At 38.6% G+C, this 17,528-nt stretch overlaps 1 protein-coding gene across 3 annotated transcripts in view; it reads left to right on the forward strand.

The window, feature by feature from the left end:
* BCKDHB (branched chain keto acid dehydrogenase E1 subunit beta) overlaps window positions 1-17,528 on the forward strand; it is a 130,375-nt gene that overhangs the window by 23,916 nt on the left and 88,931 nt on the right. For all 3 annotated transcript variants that reach the window (XM_054819399.1, XM_054819400.1, XM_054819401.1), the window contains exons 6-8: window positions 1,178-1,286; window positions 6,519-6,616; window positions 9,928-10,038. In XM_054819399.1, the coding sequence (XP_054675374.1) occupies window positions 1,178-1,286; window positions 6,519-6,616; window positions 9,928-10,038 (318 nt within the window). The remainder of the gene's footprint in view (window positions 1-1,177; window positions 1,287-6,518; window positions 6,617-9,927; window positions 10,039-17,528) is intronic.

A 17,528-nucleotide genomic window follows, 5' to 3' on the forward strand; every position in this document is an offset into this window, starting at 1 on the left:
AGCTGCACTGGTAACATCCATCAGTTGGGTAATTTCCCATGTGTCTGTTAGCAAATGCTTTGGTGAAATATTAATAGACTGCTTCTCCTTTGTTTAGAAAAATCACTTATCAAGTTAATTTGATGTAAGAGCAGATTTAGGTTGTGTTTTTGACTCTTTTCTATTACTTTTATATAATTAAATGTTCTTACTCTCAAAAAATATTTTGAAGCCTTGGAAACTCCTGGAGGCAGTAAGTTAACATGTCTGTAATTACATGGAGGTTTTTTTTCTTGAAAAAAGTGCTACAACTAATTTTTTCAGTCAGAGAGGGACACTTCTAAATTCACAGCTATAAAAACATTTGCTAGTAGACTTCACGCTGCAAGTGCCAGCTCTTTGAGATCTCTGGGATGTAAATTAGCTGGTCCTTCTGATTTGAGGGAATTGAGCTCTCGGGTTCTATTTTCATTAAAACTGATAATTTGGTAATTTTCTCTTCATAATAAATTTTCTCTTAGGTCATCCAAAATTAACTCTTCTGTTGGCAAATCAATTATACTTTTTCCTTCCAAGTATTCAGATTACATCTGGAGGCCTGGTTAGTTTTTTCTTTGCTTGATAATAGTTTCAGGTATTTTTTGGTATTTGTTCATTTCCAAAGAGAACAAGTTTCAGACTTCCACCGTAAGCAAAGGAAGTCAACTTTAAATAGCTATTTCCTTTTTTAGTCTTCAGAACTTACTGGGCTAAATCTAAATACCTTCCAGGCCTGCTCTGATGAATCTTTACCCAAGCAACTGAGGATCACTCAGCTGAATTTTTTTGTCATACATCAACATTAATTTTACTAAACTAACAGTTAAATATTTTTCTTTTTAACCTGACTGACTTTCTTCTGTTTCTTCTACCTCAAAATGTTATTGTTAACATGTTAGTTCTACCTTATTGGAGGAGAGTCCATTAGTATTTAAATCATGGTGTAGAGGGGAACTATTCAACTCTCGTGAATGAACAAAACTCAAAAGTTGGAGTGTGTGTTGGTAACGGAGCACTGATGTTAATTCACTTTGTAAGAACTGCTCAATCTGTACATAGTTTTATTGAAAGCAAATAATTGTTTGGTTCTTAATATTAATTGAGGAAGCTTGTAGCAGAATTGCAGTTTAAATAAACTATTTTAAAAATATTTTTACAGATTGTTATTCCAAGGAGTCCTCTTCAGGCTAAAGGACTGCTGCTGTCATGCATCGAGGACAAAAATCCATGCATATTCTTTGAACCTAAAATACTTTACAGAGCTGCAGGTAAAGATTTATATGCTGTATTTTCCAATAAAGTCACACTTTTTTTTTTGTCTTTTTTTTCCCCCCCACATATATGTTGATGGTCACAGCTAAAACAATACTGTAGCAGAAGTCTTGACTTTTACTTGTTTTGTCTCTAGTTACGCTTGGGGGTTGTGTTTTTAGAGGAATTGTGAAAACTGAATAAGATCTCTAAATTTGGCTGCAAAATACAAATGAACATTTACAGTCTGATTCATGCTCAGTTAACTTGGGAAGTGGAATGCTTTGTACAGTCTTGGGTTAAAAAAAAAAAAAAGAAATAGAACTAAGAGAGATTAGCCGTTATCAAATTGCAATATAAATTTGACAGAAGTTAAACTGCTTGCTTTTTGATAAATCTAGAATCTAAAATGTTTCCAGATCAGTTTTTATTTTTCCAAAAGAACTGAACATCACCATCACCATTTTCCCAAAGTTAAAACTTCTTTGAAGTGCTTAATTTCTAAAAATCTTGAAATTCTACCCCCTTAGATTTTAGTTTTATGCGGAAGGAAGGTAATTGCCATAACTTTTTCATTTGTTTTAGTCATAGCGAACTTTTTGGTTTAAAGAAGTTTTAACAGCTATCATTATGCGTAACATACAAGAGCAGAATGATTTGAAGATGATAGTGCTTGAGTTGGTTGTAAAAATTAGCTTGTTACTTCTTTGGACTAGAGAAACTGGACTGAGAACAGATAGTGGATGAAAACAGATTTTGTACGTGGAGATAGGCAGAGCGATTGGGTGAGCAACTGATAAAATAGAACTCAAGCCATCACTTACCTTCAGTGTTTCTATGTCATATAGGTTTATATACCAACTATGCTTGAATCTGTCAATCCAATTTATAAGTTGATTCTGTGTGTGGACTGAAGTGAAGGACAAAATGTTTGTATTTTACTTTGGACCTTTTAACAGCACTTTTCCATCAGTGCATCCATTTTGTTAGTAAATGTATCCTCTTCCTGGAGAAGAGAACCAAAGAATAACAAGGGAAAGATTTAGAAAGTAGACATCAAAGCTACAAAAAATAGCAGAATAACTCGGGAACAAATAGGATATTTATTGGAGAAACTGCTTATTTGTTTTTATGTTTTCAAAAAAGACCCAGAATTCCCATTAGCAATGTATTTTTCAAAGTGCAGCTATTTTTAGTGTGATGTGGTGTGATGTACCCAAAGGGTACTGCATTCCTTAAGTTCGGTGTGTTTGAGAGCTTACTGAAATTTAGCAATGAAGACCTCTGACCCTTCATTTGGATGAAGTAGTTTGGAAAATGAACTTGAGTGTTAGACTCCTGTTAAACAAAGAAGTTTAAAATTCTTGTGTCTTTTAAACAACCCATTCTTTCATTTTTTTCCCCAGTATTTACAAGTCACAAATACAGAGTGTAGAGTTAATAAAATACTTGCTTTCATAGTGAAATGAGTGGCTGCACATCAATATCACACAGCTTTTGAGAATATAGGAATGTCTTGTATTTGAGGAAATAACTTGTAAAGCAATTGCTGGATCATCTAGTGAACATAAGTCAACCTTGTGACTGAAATTTTGAGTGAAGACGTGCTGAAATAGTGGTTAATGTGGTTTATGTGCTGGTCAATAACCAACCACAATGTTGCTACAAAGTGATGTTGGTAGTTTCTGCGAGACTGAGATTTCCTCCTATATTCCGATGGTCTGATTTTCAGAGACGTTACCTACAGTTTTATCTTAAAATTTCTAAGAACATCAGTTTAGCAATCTAGGCTCAAATTTATAGTACACTTGTGTCAACATGTGATAGGGATGATTGTGACAGGTAACTTCTTTTGTTTTAAGACAATTTTCAGTGGACTTTTTATTATTTCTACAATATAAAGCAGGAATGTTTTATTATGTGGAAGGGTTTTGATGTTCCTTTTATTTTAATTTAACCCTTTTCCCTCTGGCATCATTAGTTCCTCTTCTTAACTGCTTAGCTGTCCTTTTTGGGTTGGGTCAGCTTGAACTGGAAGAAGAGTGGTATCTGGGAGTTTCTCCTAGAAAACTTATCTCTCTTAGAGTTTCTTCTTATGCTGCTCGTCAGAGTTTCTTGTAATTCCACCACAGAAACGAAGTGGTCTGGTGAATTCAGAAATGGGAATTCTTGTAAACAGTCCCTCTCCAGCTTTCCTGTAGGCCCCTTCAGGCACTGGAAGGCTACTATAAAGTCTCCCCAGAGCCTTCTCTTCTCCAGGCTGAACAACCCCAACTCTCTCAGCCTGTCCTCATAGAAGAGGTGCTCCAGCCCTCTGATCAGCTTCGTGGCCCTCCTCTGGACTCTGTCCAGCAGCTCCATGTCTCTCCTGTACTGGGGCCCCCAGAGCTGGATGCAGTACTCCAGGTGGGGTCTCACAAGAGTGGAGTAGAGGGGCAGCATCACCTCCCTCGACCTGCTGGTCACACCTCCTTTGATACAGCCCAGGACATGGTTGGCTTTCTGGGCTGCAAGCGCACGCTGCTGGCTGACAGTGTTTCTCCCCCTGGTCAGCTCTTTTCCTTTCAGAACTCAAGTGGAGGATCATAGCCAGTCTAGCGGCCCTGCATGGTTCCCACAGGAGACAGAACAGCCTTTTACTTGCCTCGCTCCAGTCCATCCTGGTAGCTGGTGTTTGGGACACATGCTGTTCCCACCCCAGAAGCTGGTGGCCAAGACCCCCACTTGCTCCTGTAACTCACACCACAGGCCCAGGGTGTCTGCGCCCCGCTTTGACTCTTGTTGCTGGCCCAGTGTCTTGTCTTGTCATGCTGGTCTCACCAGCAGCTGGCACTTAGTTCTTGCAGCACATACCCCTGCATGGGATAGGATTTCAAAAGAAGCTAGGACTGACCACCACGATGAGGCACAGGGCTCAGTCAGACAAGCATGCTGACTGGCCTCATTTTATGTGCAACTGGCCCCTTCTATAATCTTTTATGTTTGTTCCCCTACTTGTTCCTCTCCAACCCCCTTCACTGTCACGTGCCCTCGTCAGCTGGTGTAGTTCCATACATGCCCCCTCAGGGGCATACATACCTGGGCCCTCAGATTTCTGTGCCTGTCAGGTGCAAAGTCCCATTTTGCCCATAGTTTCTTGATAGCCCTTCACTCAGTGTGTCTGACCAGAGTTGTTTCTCGTCTTTGTCTCTGTTATGTTTGTCTTCAGGTTTGTGTCTCTGTATATTTTGTTTATAGCTTCTTTTCCTTTATCATGCCATTTGACAAGGTCCTTCATCAGATAATCTTACTGAAAGAAACACTCCCACATTCCCGTTATCAATAAGTGGGACTGAGCAGGTTGGTTCTTGTTCCTGCCTCCCTCATCATTTGTTGGTTAGGTTTGTGTCCCTGCGTGTTCTTCCTTTTGACTTCTCCCTCTTCCTATTACCCCCTTTTGCATTGAAAAGATCCTTGTCCAGACACTGTTAAGGAAGCAGATGCTCTCTCCTTTCACATAACCTTACAGTGGCCAATAGAATTTTTTTGTATGTTAATTTGCCTTGTATAAAATTAGAAAGAAGCAAAGAAATGTAGGCCTTTCTGGGTAAAAGTGCAGAATTAAATATACAAGTACGCATATAGAGAGACAATTCTGTTGCTGGTTAACTCATGAGATTATAATGTTATTGAAAGTGCTGTGGTGACGTCCCCCTAAATGTCAGACATACTAAGAAAATATCCGAATTAAAAAGAAAAAGGAGGCTTTGATTTATAAAAAGTAGTTAACAGCCTGTGCAGTGTCAAAAGCACATAATGATTATGAATCAAAGGAGAAGATGAGTCACCTTGACATTATCAGGTTTAGACATCTTGTGAAGAACCTACTCTGATGTTTTTTGACCTTTTCAGTTTCATTTAATTGTACTATATATGACATTGGTGGTGTAGAAATAAATACGACTTGCATCAGTGGTTGTTATAGAGACAAGACAGGTAAGATGAGAAAACGTGTTTTCTTTCTGCTGTTCAGGTTGCTCTTTTAGAAAAAGCAACAGATGGTGCAGCCTCTTAAATTAACTTCTGATGGCCCTTTTTCTCTCATAATTACAACTTTTTGTTAATTGCTTTATTTGAAATTGATATTTGAAATATCTGATTTAAAATTATTTATATCTTCAGTAATATGTGAATGGACTGCTTTGTATATAAACATTGTTCTGGTTTGGTTGCTTATTATGGAAGAATATGCATAGAATAATTTCACAAGATCCTTTTCATCTTTGTTAGTGGAGGAAGGAGTTTTTGCAAAGGCATTTGAATAAAATCCTGCCAAATCTGGACTTCCTTATAAAATTCTGACAGGCTGAATTTTGCATTTAAAAGTGTCAGGGACTCTAGATGAACTCATCCAATGGACGTCTTGTTGCAGAATGGTTTAGCTATAAAAAGAAATCAGTTAATTTGTGTAATTGTAGGTTATATTTAGTTTCCCTAACTGGATAAAACCATTACATGGAGAAGGAGCTCCTTTTGTATCATGTACACCTTCCAGTTCTTCCTCTGGTACATCCCACTGTCACTTCAAAGCCTTCTCATTCATGTCAGTTGCCTGGGTTTCCACTCCAAGTTCCTGTGGCATCTTTATAAGGTTCTTGTTCTCCAGGTTTCATGTAGATGACAATCCCATGAAAAAGACAGTTTTGCAATACCAGTTAGTATAGTTGTGGGTTTCATTATCTTTCAGGGTCTCTGCTTTCTTTTGCCTGAGGGCTTTACGATGTGCAAAATCCATAGAAGCCTGGTCTGCTTTACTGTCAACCAGTAATGTGCAGTGAGCAAGGGCTGGATGTGCCTTTCCCCTCTTTCTTTCCCCACCCTGTAGTCCTTTAGCCACTTGTTATTCAACAAAATTATTACAGGAAGACACTGATATTTCAAAACATTAAAATAATAGCTTGCAAAGAGATCTGATTTTGTTGTATGTTTAAAAGCACCTTGTATTTAAAATTCTTTTTTTTTTCTTTTCTTTTTTTCCTTGATTGAATGGACATGTGTTCTTGAATTATGCCCAGAGAGGTGGTGGAGTCACCATCCCTGGAGGTGTTCAAAAAATGTGTAGATGTGGCACTTTGGGACATAGTTTAGTAGACATGGTGGTGTTGGGTTGACAGTTGGACTTGATGGTCTTAAAGGTCTTTTCCAACCTTAAAGATTCATATATTCTATGAATATAACACTTATTTTCCCCTTTGTTTTTATTTATTCAGTGGAACAAGTTCCTGTGGAGCCCTACAACATTCCACTGTCTCAAGCTGAGGTGCTGCAGACAGGCAGCGATGTGACACTGGTTGCTTGGGGCACTCAGGTCAGTAAGGCTCTTACAAGCTATTTGTCATCCAGCAAAGCCTAGGTTAAGGGTGATGTTTTAATAGTGTTGCATTCAGGCTTAAGTGCCAGACAATAAACGGCATGCATCTTCCATCACTATATGCTTGAATAAATGATTGACAGTGTTTATATTTATATGAAACCTGCTTTTTATTGGGTAAAATTTTACTCATTTTTAGTTGAAGCTGACTCTGGAAATGTGGAAGAGGTACCTGTGCAGGAGGTTAAATGATTTATGCATGATTCTGAAAGTGATATATTCAAAAATGGGGCAGTGAGATGTGAATCTGAGGAAGGCAATGGGAAAAGAGAGTTCAAAGTAGTATCCTGAAAGAAAAGTATAGATTTTTACTGCATGATTTAAAAATGTGCAGTTGGGGGAGAGATTATACAGAGAGTTAAAATCCACTGAACATTTAATACAAATAGGGATCGATATAGTTTTGATTCTAACAGTTACATTTCAAAGCTGTCCAAAAATATGATTGGACACCCCCTCCCCCCAAATCAAGATATGTAACTATTGAAAAATCTGGTAAAACCCCCATGTTCGTTTTCAAGAATTATGGAAAAGAAATTTGAGTCTAGTTTGGAATTACCAGAAAAATCTTTTTATTGCCTTTAACCTATAATTAAGAAAATTGCTATTTTCCTGGCCTAATTATATCTGAGAAGCTTTTAGAGGAGACTGTTAAAACTTTCATCACAGGAGTATTGAATTGATCTCTGGGCTTGTGCCTTTTCATGGGGTTTTTTTGGGTTTTTTTGGTGTGTGTGTTTTGTTTTGTTGTTGGTTTTTTTGTTTTTTTTTGTTTGAAATCTATAATTTTCAGTGCTTTTCTGCGATAGTTTCTTTGTCCTCAGACTACTTGATCTCCTTCATATCTATGGTTATTCCTGCTAGTCTCTGATACTTTGCACTCGTATTAAATTATGGACTCCATCAATATCTTTACTTGTACTCATTTCTCCAGCAGAAAACAGTTTCTATAGTTCTCTCTGTTCCCTTTTGAAAGTGGAAATTTTTGCTTCATTTGGATGAAATCTTAGTGTTCATCATATTCCTAAAAATTGAATTGATAAAGTAATGGCTTGAAAGCTGGCTATGGAGATGTAATAATATCTTGAGTTTTCCCAGTAGGCAGCAGTGCCTAGAGAGGACTTGGAGTGACATCCTTCAAAAAAATTGCTTGGAGCTTGGAAAATGTAGGCCAAGTGTTAAGACAGGCAGTTCTTTTGATGTGAATAGTAGTATGACAGATGTGCAGACCTAATCCAAATTTAGGAGCTAACCGAAGCAGGGGTGTGGAAGGATAATACAGCATGGGGACATGCTTAGCGCATATGTAGTAAGTCCAGCATGTTCTGGATGTGTTGAGCTTCTGCAGATCAAGTATGTTCAGTGAGTTTGTGCTGAGGATGTTTGCAGGCTGTGTACATAAACTTGGAATTTGTTTGCTAAATGTGCAACCAATCTAGAGTTTATTGTCAATAGGCAGGGTGATTCCACGTACTCACTGGTTACTGGACGATAGATAGTTGCTTGCAGCTGCTGCTCTGATGGGGTTATCTGATGCTTGCTTTCCTGGGTGGTACTAATGAGGGGCAGTTAAAGGCTTCTAGTTCCTCTCCAGTTGTGCTCAGTGGTTTATGGTCATTAACTAATCCTTATTCCCTGTGAGCTAGGTAAACATTCTCACTTATACATCAGAGAAACATCAAAACCATCTGGATATCCCACGTGTCATGTTGAAAGTTCTCAAACCGTCTTATTACATCCACAGATGTATTAGAAGTTTAAACAAAAACACTACAAGCTATATTTTCTTTTTATTATTGCAATACTTGTATTGATTTATCTTTTAAAATTGTCCTTTGGTGTTTAGTTACGCATATTTGCATTATGTAGATGTTTAATGTTTAAATCCTTAATCATCTTGTTTCAGTATAGTTTTTTGCTCTGTGTAGAATTTAATACTGCTCTTTGACCCTCGGGCAACTGACACTGCCTGACCGTGCCCATATTGTTAAATTCTGTTACCTTCCAGACCAAGATGACCTCATCCAAATAGCTTATTGGGGATGGTCCTTGGCCTCCAATCCCTTACCTGTGCCTAGAAGTTGCTCGATGGAGGCCATCTGCCTCAGTCCAAACCTGTATTACAAAATGTTCTAACAACAAGGAAAACGTCAGACTTTGACAACATCATATTGAGAAATTCTTTTTTACCCTCATCTCATGAGCAAATACTTTTTGCTGAGATATTTGTGGAGGATAATCTGAGTTGTTGTCATAACAGTTGTTATTTTCTGTGTTGGAGCATTTGCCTACTAATGTTTGTTTTAGGGAAGCCAATGGTTACAATATATTTTGCTTAAAAGTGTTGTATAACATAATGTCAAGATACAGTTTTGAGTGTATGTAATATTGCTTTCTTTTCTGTTCATAACATACCTTATGAAAAGGATGCTAATAGATGTGGATTGTTTTATGTCTACTTTGACACACTTATACATGCTGCTAAATAACGTGTATTCTAATTCAGTACAAGCCTCTTGCTAGGGGGGAATACTTTTTTGTTTTAATAAAATGTTACTTATAATAATCAGATAATGCAACTCTTGTAATGTTGGTATTCAAATATGTTGGAAGACCAGTGAATGGTCATATTGTCATATTACTGCCAATATGCTTTGAGTGTGGGGGTCAGGACTAGATATTTATAGGTATTTTTTTATATGGTATTTACTATCTCTCCTAACTGTTCATAAGATAGTGCTTTGGAGATGATTACTTGGTAAGCTACTGCTCTGTCAGTAAATTGTAGTAAGTGTAGTTACTAGGGCTATTTTTGAATGTACGTAATGCTTCTTGCAGAATTTCATGTGACTGCTACATGAAAATACATTATTCTGATATATTTGGGTCTTAGCTTAGCTACAGTCCTAAAAAAATCTTATCCTAACCCCCAAATTGACTATAAATATAAAATACTGAGGCCTGATGCTGTTCACTGAAAGATGGTTTTCTAGAAAGCAACGTTTTGTTTTCAGTGATTCTTCATCGAAGTTAGTTTCCGAAGTGCTGCTAAAATACTAGGAATGATGTAAACAGTAAATAAGAAGAATGAACTGAGTAATAAATGCTTATTAGATGATTGAATAAAAAGGATGCTGCTAAACATGCAAGTAATATGTTAAATCACTGCTTGTATTTAGTATGCATAATTTAGAACATCTTAAAGAGAAACAAAATGTTTCCTTGGTGATAACACATTGCCTTTTCAGGTACATGTGATCAAAGAAGTGGCAGCAATGGCTCAAGAAAAGCTTGGTGTGTCCTGTGAAGTGATTGATCTGAGGACCATCTTACCCTGGGATACAGAGACTGTTTGCAAGGTAAGGAAATGATGCATATTAATTTGAAACCACAACAAACCAAAATATCCCACTAATAACAATTTAAATGCAAATAATGATGACTTTGTTCTTGAATTTTTTTAAAGGCCTACATTTTGCTCTATATTGTATATATTGTTCTGTATTTTTTGTTCTGTATCATATATGAAGAGTAAATGCAGATTACATGGACCAAACATTTGCTTTAGCATTGAAAAAGAACTATGTTTCAGGGTTCAAAATAATGTTAGAATACATGTTCTTTGGGTTGATCAGAGGGCAGGATTTAGTCAGACTTGTGCTTGAAAACTATTTTTCCATGATTTCTGTCTCTTTCTATGATCTTTGCTGTCTTTGGGTCTCAAAAGATCAGGTGAAATCTTTTTTTTTTTTTTTTTTCTTTCCTTACTGTTTTACACTGTATCTTTATTAGTTTTAGGTCTGCAATAATTTGCCTTAGTTTTTTTTTTTTTTAAATCCATATTTCTAGAAATAAATATTTTTATTTAAGGTATATGAATTCTTGGGCTGGGGAGAAAAGGCAGCATTTACAATTATCAGGGTATCTGGTTTGAAATTCATGGTACTGTGAAGTTCTTGTGTCATGGCGTAGCCCCAGCTGGCAGGTAAGCAAATGCAGCCCATCACTTACTGCTTCCCCCCGCAGTGGGATGGGGAGGAGATTCAGAAGAAAAGGGTAAAACATATGGGTTGGGATACAGACAGTTTACTAGAATTGCTGCTTCTACTAGAGCTGTGAGCTTCCCTCAGTGGGCTTGTCCACAGTCCTGCAGGACTGTGGCTAACAACTCATTGAGTCCTTATTCAATCTCTGCACACTAGGTCATTTTATGCTGCTGATAAAATCACTCTGAAACTTGAGAGATGTCGGCAGCTTAGTTAACTCAGGCCTCGTAACTGTAGAGTACTGTGTTAAGATAACCATAGGGATGAGAAGAGCCATAGGCTTGAAGAAAGTGTGTGATTCCATCAAGTACTTTCTCTGCCTGCAGTTTCTAATTTAAGGCAATATGGTGTCATATCTACAGCGAAGTCAGATTGTACAGATGTTTAAATAGGGCAGATCAGGCACACCTGCTTATCTGACTCTCTGTATTTGGAGTATCTTAATTGCGTAGACAAGTGTTTTGTCATTCTGTAGTTGCTCAGTAAGGGGCTTGCTCTTGGTCAGGTAAAGTATTAAACAGATTAAGTGTGATAAAGGGAAAGACGAGCCATTGGTCTGCTATTCTATGGCAAAGCTTGTATTTCTCCACAGTATGAATTTTACTGTTATGTTTGTCTGAGGGATTGCCAGGGGGACTGGATGGAGCAGATGGGAGGAAAGATCCATGTTGGGCGTCCGCTATTGGCAATGTCCTATTGTCCAGTTGTGGATGTGTAACCAGTTGTGTACTTATACGCATAGCTATGTGTTGCTTCATATAAATTTGATCTCAGTTGAAGTGTTTTCAGTGTTTGTTTGCAGTGTATTTCATGTTACTTGGATGTACTTTCTATCTGTAAAAAATTAAATGAGTTGTTGTCATCAATATGAAGAGAAACTTTGGCAGTAATAAATCTTTTACAATCCCTTCTGGACAAATAAGATTATTCCTTTTTTTTAGTTAATTTTTTTTCCTTCTTTAAAAACTTGAGCTGTCATTCTGTGAAAACGAAGCCTCTCTTTGAAAGAGCATATAAGTCTGTTTCATTGATTTGGACCTGCACTGAAACACCCTCAGGAAGGAAATGCAGCTGTGCATAGGATGTGCAGAGCTTTAGTTGTACAATGTTTTTCAAATCTTTAAAAACAGATCTTCCATGAAGATTTTCAGCTTATGTTCCATCTTGGACATCTTTTAAGGTAACTGTGGCATAAATAAAAAGATGGAACAGATAGACCTGTTGCTTTAAATCTGTTAATGAATTTACTATTAAGAATTAAAAGAGAGTTATTTCTAGAGAAATATAGTGCACATTGGCTAGGAAGTTCAGCTATATTATAATAAATACCAAATAGTGAATGTTTTTTGCATTGCTTTTATATTAGTATGACTGCAGGCTGGCCAGTCTGATGGGAGAAATGTTAAATTATCCTGTTGGAGCGAGTCCAGAGGAGGGCCACGAAGCTGATCAGAGGGCTGGAGCACCTCTCCTATGAGGACAGGCTGAGAGAGTTGGGGTTGTTCAGCCTGGAGAAGAGAAGGCTCCAGGGAGACTTTATAGTAGCCTTCCAGTGCCTGAAGGGGCCTACAGGAAAGCTGGAGAGGGACTGTTTACAAGAGCATGTAGTGACAGGACAAGGGGTAATGGGTTTAAGCTGAAGGAGGGTAGATTTAGATTAGATGTTAGGAAGAAATTCTTCTCCATGAAGTGTTCAAGGCCATGTTGGATGGGACTTTGAGCAACCTGGTCTTAGTAGAAGGTGTCCCTGCCCATGGCAAGAGAGGTTGAAACTAGATGATCTTTAAAGTCCCTTCCAACCCAAACCATTCTATGATTCTATGGAAACGATAGTTGTAACTGCTTGCTGTAGCCTCATCCCAAGAGGAACTGCTTGATGCAGCTGTTGCAGATGACAGTGGCCTACAGGGTCAGTTCTGGTGATGGCACTTGTTATTCCCTTCCAGAAATGCCAGTGTCAAGGACCAAGAGAGTGGTAGAAGAGTTGGCCATGCCAGAGAAAGTCCTCAGCTGCCCATTGGCCTGCTTAAGTCCTCTTTGCGGGGTCTTAAATGATAATGGGATTGCTTTTACTCCGGTCCAACCAATAAGCAAATCATCAGCTGTTAGAGTCTGTCTTTTGCCTCAGGCTGTTACTTATGTCAGCCTCCATAAATCTCAGGCCAAGTTTTTTTGGTTTTCCTTGTCTTACATATGTATTTGAAATGTGTTTGTCATCTCCTTGTCCTGCTGGACACAGAGGTAAAGAATGGTGTATGTGATACACTGCAACCTTATTGCCGTTCTGGTGCTTGGATACACAATCCTCTGTTGATGGGATTCTGTGCTGCAATCTTATCAGAGAGCAGGAGTTTGGGTTTTGATGTCCATTTTACTGCTGGGAATGGTGTCCTTTGTGTTTTTAGTCCTGTTATTTTAGTCCTTGGCCTGCTGCTGCTTTCAGTCCCTGCACACGCATGGCTCTGTTCACGTCTTTCATACCAGCCTTAACATACCTGTTACAATTCTCCACGTTAGTATGATTCTCCAGTCTTCTAGCTCTTTCTGGAAGGCAGGGAGCCTTATCTAGCTTCTTGTAGGCTGTGTGATTGCTCCTAATCATGCGCCTGACGTTTGGGTTCCCTGTGTTCCATATGGGTCAGGGTCATGAAGATTTAATAAAGGAATTGAATTTTACAGAAGTTGTATGCATTTGCCAGTCTAATATGTTTTACTCTGCAGGCTTATTTTATTCTTACGCTAAGCCAAGAAATGCTGCATTTTTATATAGAAATATTTCTGTGAATTTTCCTTGCCAGTCTATGTAATTTTTAAACAAAATCAAGGAGCCTTCATGGTTGATGTTGGGGAATGATCTGGCCTCATAACCTTAACTTAATTGTTGGTATCTTTAGCAAGGAAATAACTTCAACACTGAAGTTTTCAATGCTGCTATTTAAACATGAGATGCTTTACTTAACTGGAAATATATGCAACTTTAAGCCTAATTTGACAATTGTGGTGTATGCATGAAGAAGGATGGGCTGAAATGGTTAGTGCTTTGGAGATGAGCAGTAATATGTCAAAATTTTCACTGCAAATCTAACTGCTTAGTCTGCTTTCTGTAGCTGTTTCTATATAGAAAATTATGTCATCAGAATACATATTTCATAAAACTACGAGAAGTTATACTTCACAACTGCCACCAGAGGCCTCTTTTTAACTAAGTTTTTAACTAAGCCCCTGCTTTGACTTTGCATTGCTCCTACGAGTATGTTTATGAATATATAGCTCTGAGTGAAACATAAATAAACATAAATAATAAAAATAGTGAACATAAATAAAAATTGCTGCCTAATTTTACTGATAGTTTCTTTGCATTTTTAAGATTTGGAGATTATATTACGTTTTGAAATAGGTTAGCATTTGTCATCTGCATGAGAAAGAGACAAGGGTGTGTCTGCCTGGAGCAGACTGCTATGGCTTTGAATGGGTCCCAGCAATAATTGAAACCTTCTCGTCATTTCAATTCCTGGGATGGGTAAATGTGCAAATGGGGGCTAGATTTTTCTTTTGTCAGTCTTCAGATGTCTGAGTATTGGAGTTTGAGCTAGTTACAGTAGCTCATAGAGCTATTCTAGAGAAGGGATATCTCTTGAGGGTCATTCATCCCAGCTGTTTCAGCAGCCTATTTTGGGAGGAGATAAACTGGCCTCTAGAAATGTCTTGGTTTAAAATTTTTTTTTGTTTGTTTGTTTTTTAAAAAAAAAGTTAAGGGAGCCCTGATTGATGAGTGTAGTGTAAAGTCAGGTGAGATAAATTGCACCCTCATTGTATAGCTGAGCTGACACCTACTGCTGACAGGACATTAGTAGTTGACCTGTTTAAAAAAATATCTAACATTTCTTTGCTAGAATAAAAGCAAAGAATCTATGTATGTCTATATTTATATGAATATATATATTTTTTACATAAGGTTTCATTACTATTTAACTTGGACAAGCTTCTTGTGAAAGAAAGATGTCCTTCCTCACTTAAAGGCAATAGATACCAACAGTACCTTGTCCCTGAAAATTGATCTAGCCTGTTTCAAGATTCTCTAGCATTCTTAAAAAAAAAACCATTCCTGCTCTGGATCAAGAGAAATCATTGATTTTACAGGCTGACAACTTAAAAAGACGTGCAGGAAATATTTTCAGTCACTTTAGTTACTTTAGAGCTTGTATTTTATACTTTATTGCTTTTCACAGAAATCTGGAGAGGCAAAAATGTTAAACTACATAAAATGTAGTATCTTCCTCAGTTGTCTATATTCAATCAGAATTTGTCATTTTGAACATATTTCAAACTGCTGACATTGTGAATTCTGTGCATATGTTGTGTGATAGGCTCCGTGCTGTGAAAGCTCAATGTGATGTGTCTTCTGAGCTTTATTACCTGAGTTTTCATGTGCTTAGAAAACTAACTTCTGAAGTGATTATTTTTCTGAATTTTATGAAGTCTTTGTACCAGAGAAACTTTTTTTACAAAACTTGAGTTTTCGTTTTCTTTTGATGATGGCAAGGACTGTTTTTAATATATAACTTATTTTCTGGTTATATGCTTAGGTTTGAGCTGGTGTGCTGGTATGTCATGATCACTGGTAAAACACAGCATTCTGAGGACAAAGATTGGAACCTGGGATCTTTTCCTTTTGGAGAGTGCCCTCCTTACAGGAATGATCACATTCCCTTTTGTTTTCTCTCTTACTGTTGCCTGGTGCTTATTCTGTGCAATTTATGGTAATAACAGCAATAGAATATGAGCAGGCTGATCGCCCAGTTTATCCTATAATTTGCTAACAAGGTCACACCCCAGTGAGGTGGAAGATTGGATTGGAGAACCTGTATGATGACAAGACATTGAATCCAGGTCTTGCTCCTCTTGAGCATGTGCCTTTACCACCATCTCTAATTGAGGAGCTGAGTAGCTCATAAGCTTTTGTCCCCAGGGCCATGATACTTTGCTATCAGTTCAATTTTAGCAGATTATCAGCATGCTCAAAGCACCCTTCAGCCTCTGAAGGATATAATTTGTTGTGGTTGCTTAGGCAGTGCATCCTAAAGGGCTGTATGTATGAGCTGTGTGTTTACGTTCTTAGTAAGCCTTTCATCACCCCTTAGTTGAGAAGCCTGGATCCACTGCAGACTTGATGCAACAAGTGTCCCCACTTCCTGTCTTTGCGATCTGCTTTTGTACCCATGTCATGGTGCATTTTGCTGTCTCTACATAACGTTGCAGTGTGATGTGACGTACCGTGAGATGCCTGGGTGGTTACATGTAGTTATTTTAGGTTGTTGACTTGAGCAAGTTTAAAAAACTTTTTAGGATATTTTTGCTCAGTCACCATAGCCACTTCAGTCATGTGGAAGAAATGCAAGATCCTAGTAGTGTCCTACAGCTGTCCTTATTTATAGATCTGTTCCTAAAAGGAAGAAAAATTATTTTGTTTATAATTGCTTTTTCATGATAGAAGATGGAGATTTCCCTGACAGAGGTGGAAGCAAGTCTTTTGCAAGGAAAGTCCATCAACAGTTTACTTTTATTGAGCATAGAAAGAATTTTGTATACATTAAAACACACACTGATCTATAATCTTTCTAAAGCCTTTCACAAGAAAAATGGAATTGATTGTACAGCTTGTACATGCATAGAGCTCCAGTAGAGTGCTTCTGAATGAGACATGATGCAATTAGAGAATCACAGAATGGTAGGGGTTGGAAGGGACCTCTTGAGATCATCTAGTGCAACCCCCCTGCTAGAGCAGGATCACTTAGAGCAGGTTGCACAGGATTGCCTCCAGGCAGGTTTTGAATATCTCCAGAGGAGACTCCACAACCTCTCTGGGCAGCCTGTTCCAGTGCTCGGTCACCCTCAGAGTGAAGAAGTTTTTTCTCATGTTCAGATGGAACTTCCTGTGTTCCAGTTTGTGCCCGTTGACCCTTGTCCTGTCACTGGGCACCATCGAGAAGAGCCTGACCCCATCCTCTAGACATCCACTCTTTAGATATTTATAAGTGTTGATAAGATCCCTTCTCAGTCTTCTCTTCTCCAGACTAAACAGACCCAGCTCCTTCAGACTTTGCTCATACGAGAGATGCTCCAGTCCCCTAATCATCCTTGTAGCCCTCTGCTGGACTCTATCCAGTAGTTCCCTGTCTTTCTTGAACTAGGGAGCCCCAAACTGGACACAGAACTCCAGATGTGGCCCCACCAGGACAAAGTAGAGGGGGAGGAGAACCTCCCTCCAGCTGCTGGCCACGCTCTTAATGCACCCCAGGATACCACTGGCCTTCTTGGCCATGAGGGCACATTGCTGGCTCATGGAGAGCTTGCTGTCCATCAGGACTCCCAGGTCCTTCTCTGCAGAGCTACTTCCCAGCCAGTCAACACCTAACCCATACTGGTACCTGGGGTTGTTCTTACCTAGGTGCAGGACCCTACACTTGCCCTTGTTGAATTTCATATGGTTCCTTTCTGCCCACCTCTCTAACCTGTCCAGGTCTTGCTGAATGGCAGCACAGACTTCTGCTGTGTTGGCCACTCCTCCCAGTTTCGTATCATTAGCAAACTTGCTGAGGGTACACTCTTCCCCTCATCCATGTCACTGATGAATATGTTGAATAAGACCTGACCCAGTACTGACCCATGGGGTACACCGCTAGCTACAGGCCTCCAAGTAGGCTCTGTACTGCTTATCACAGCCCTCTGAGCCCTGCCATTCAGCCTGTTCTCAGTCCACCTCACTGTCCACTCATCCAACCCACACTTCCTAAGCTAATTCT

Source organism: Grus americana, chromosome 3, assembly GCF_028858705.1.
Source record: "Grus americana isolate bGruAme1 chromosome 3, bGruAme1.mat, whole genome shotgun sequence".
In the NCBI taxonomy this organism is placed as follows: domain Eukaryota; kingdom Metazoa; phylum Chordata; class Aves; order Gruiformes; family Gruidae; genus Grus; species Grus americana.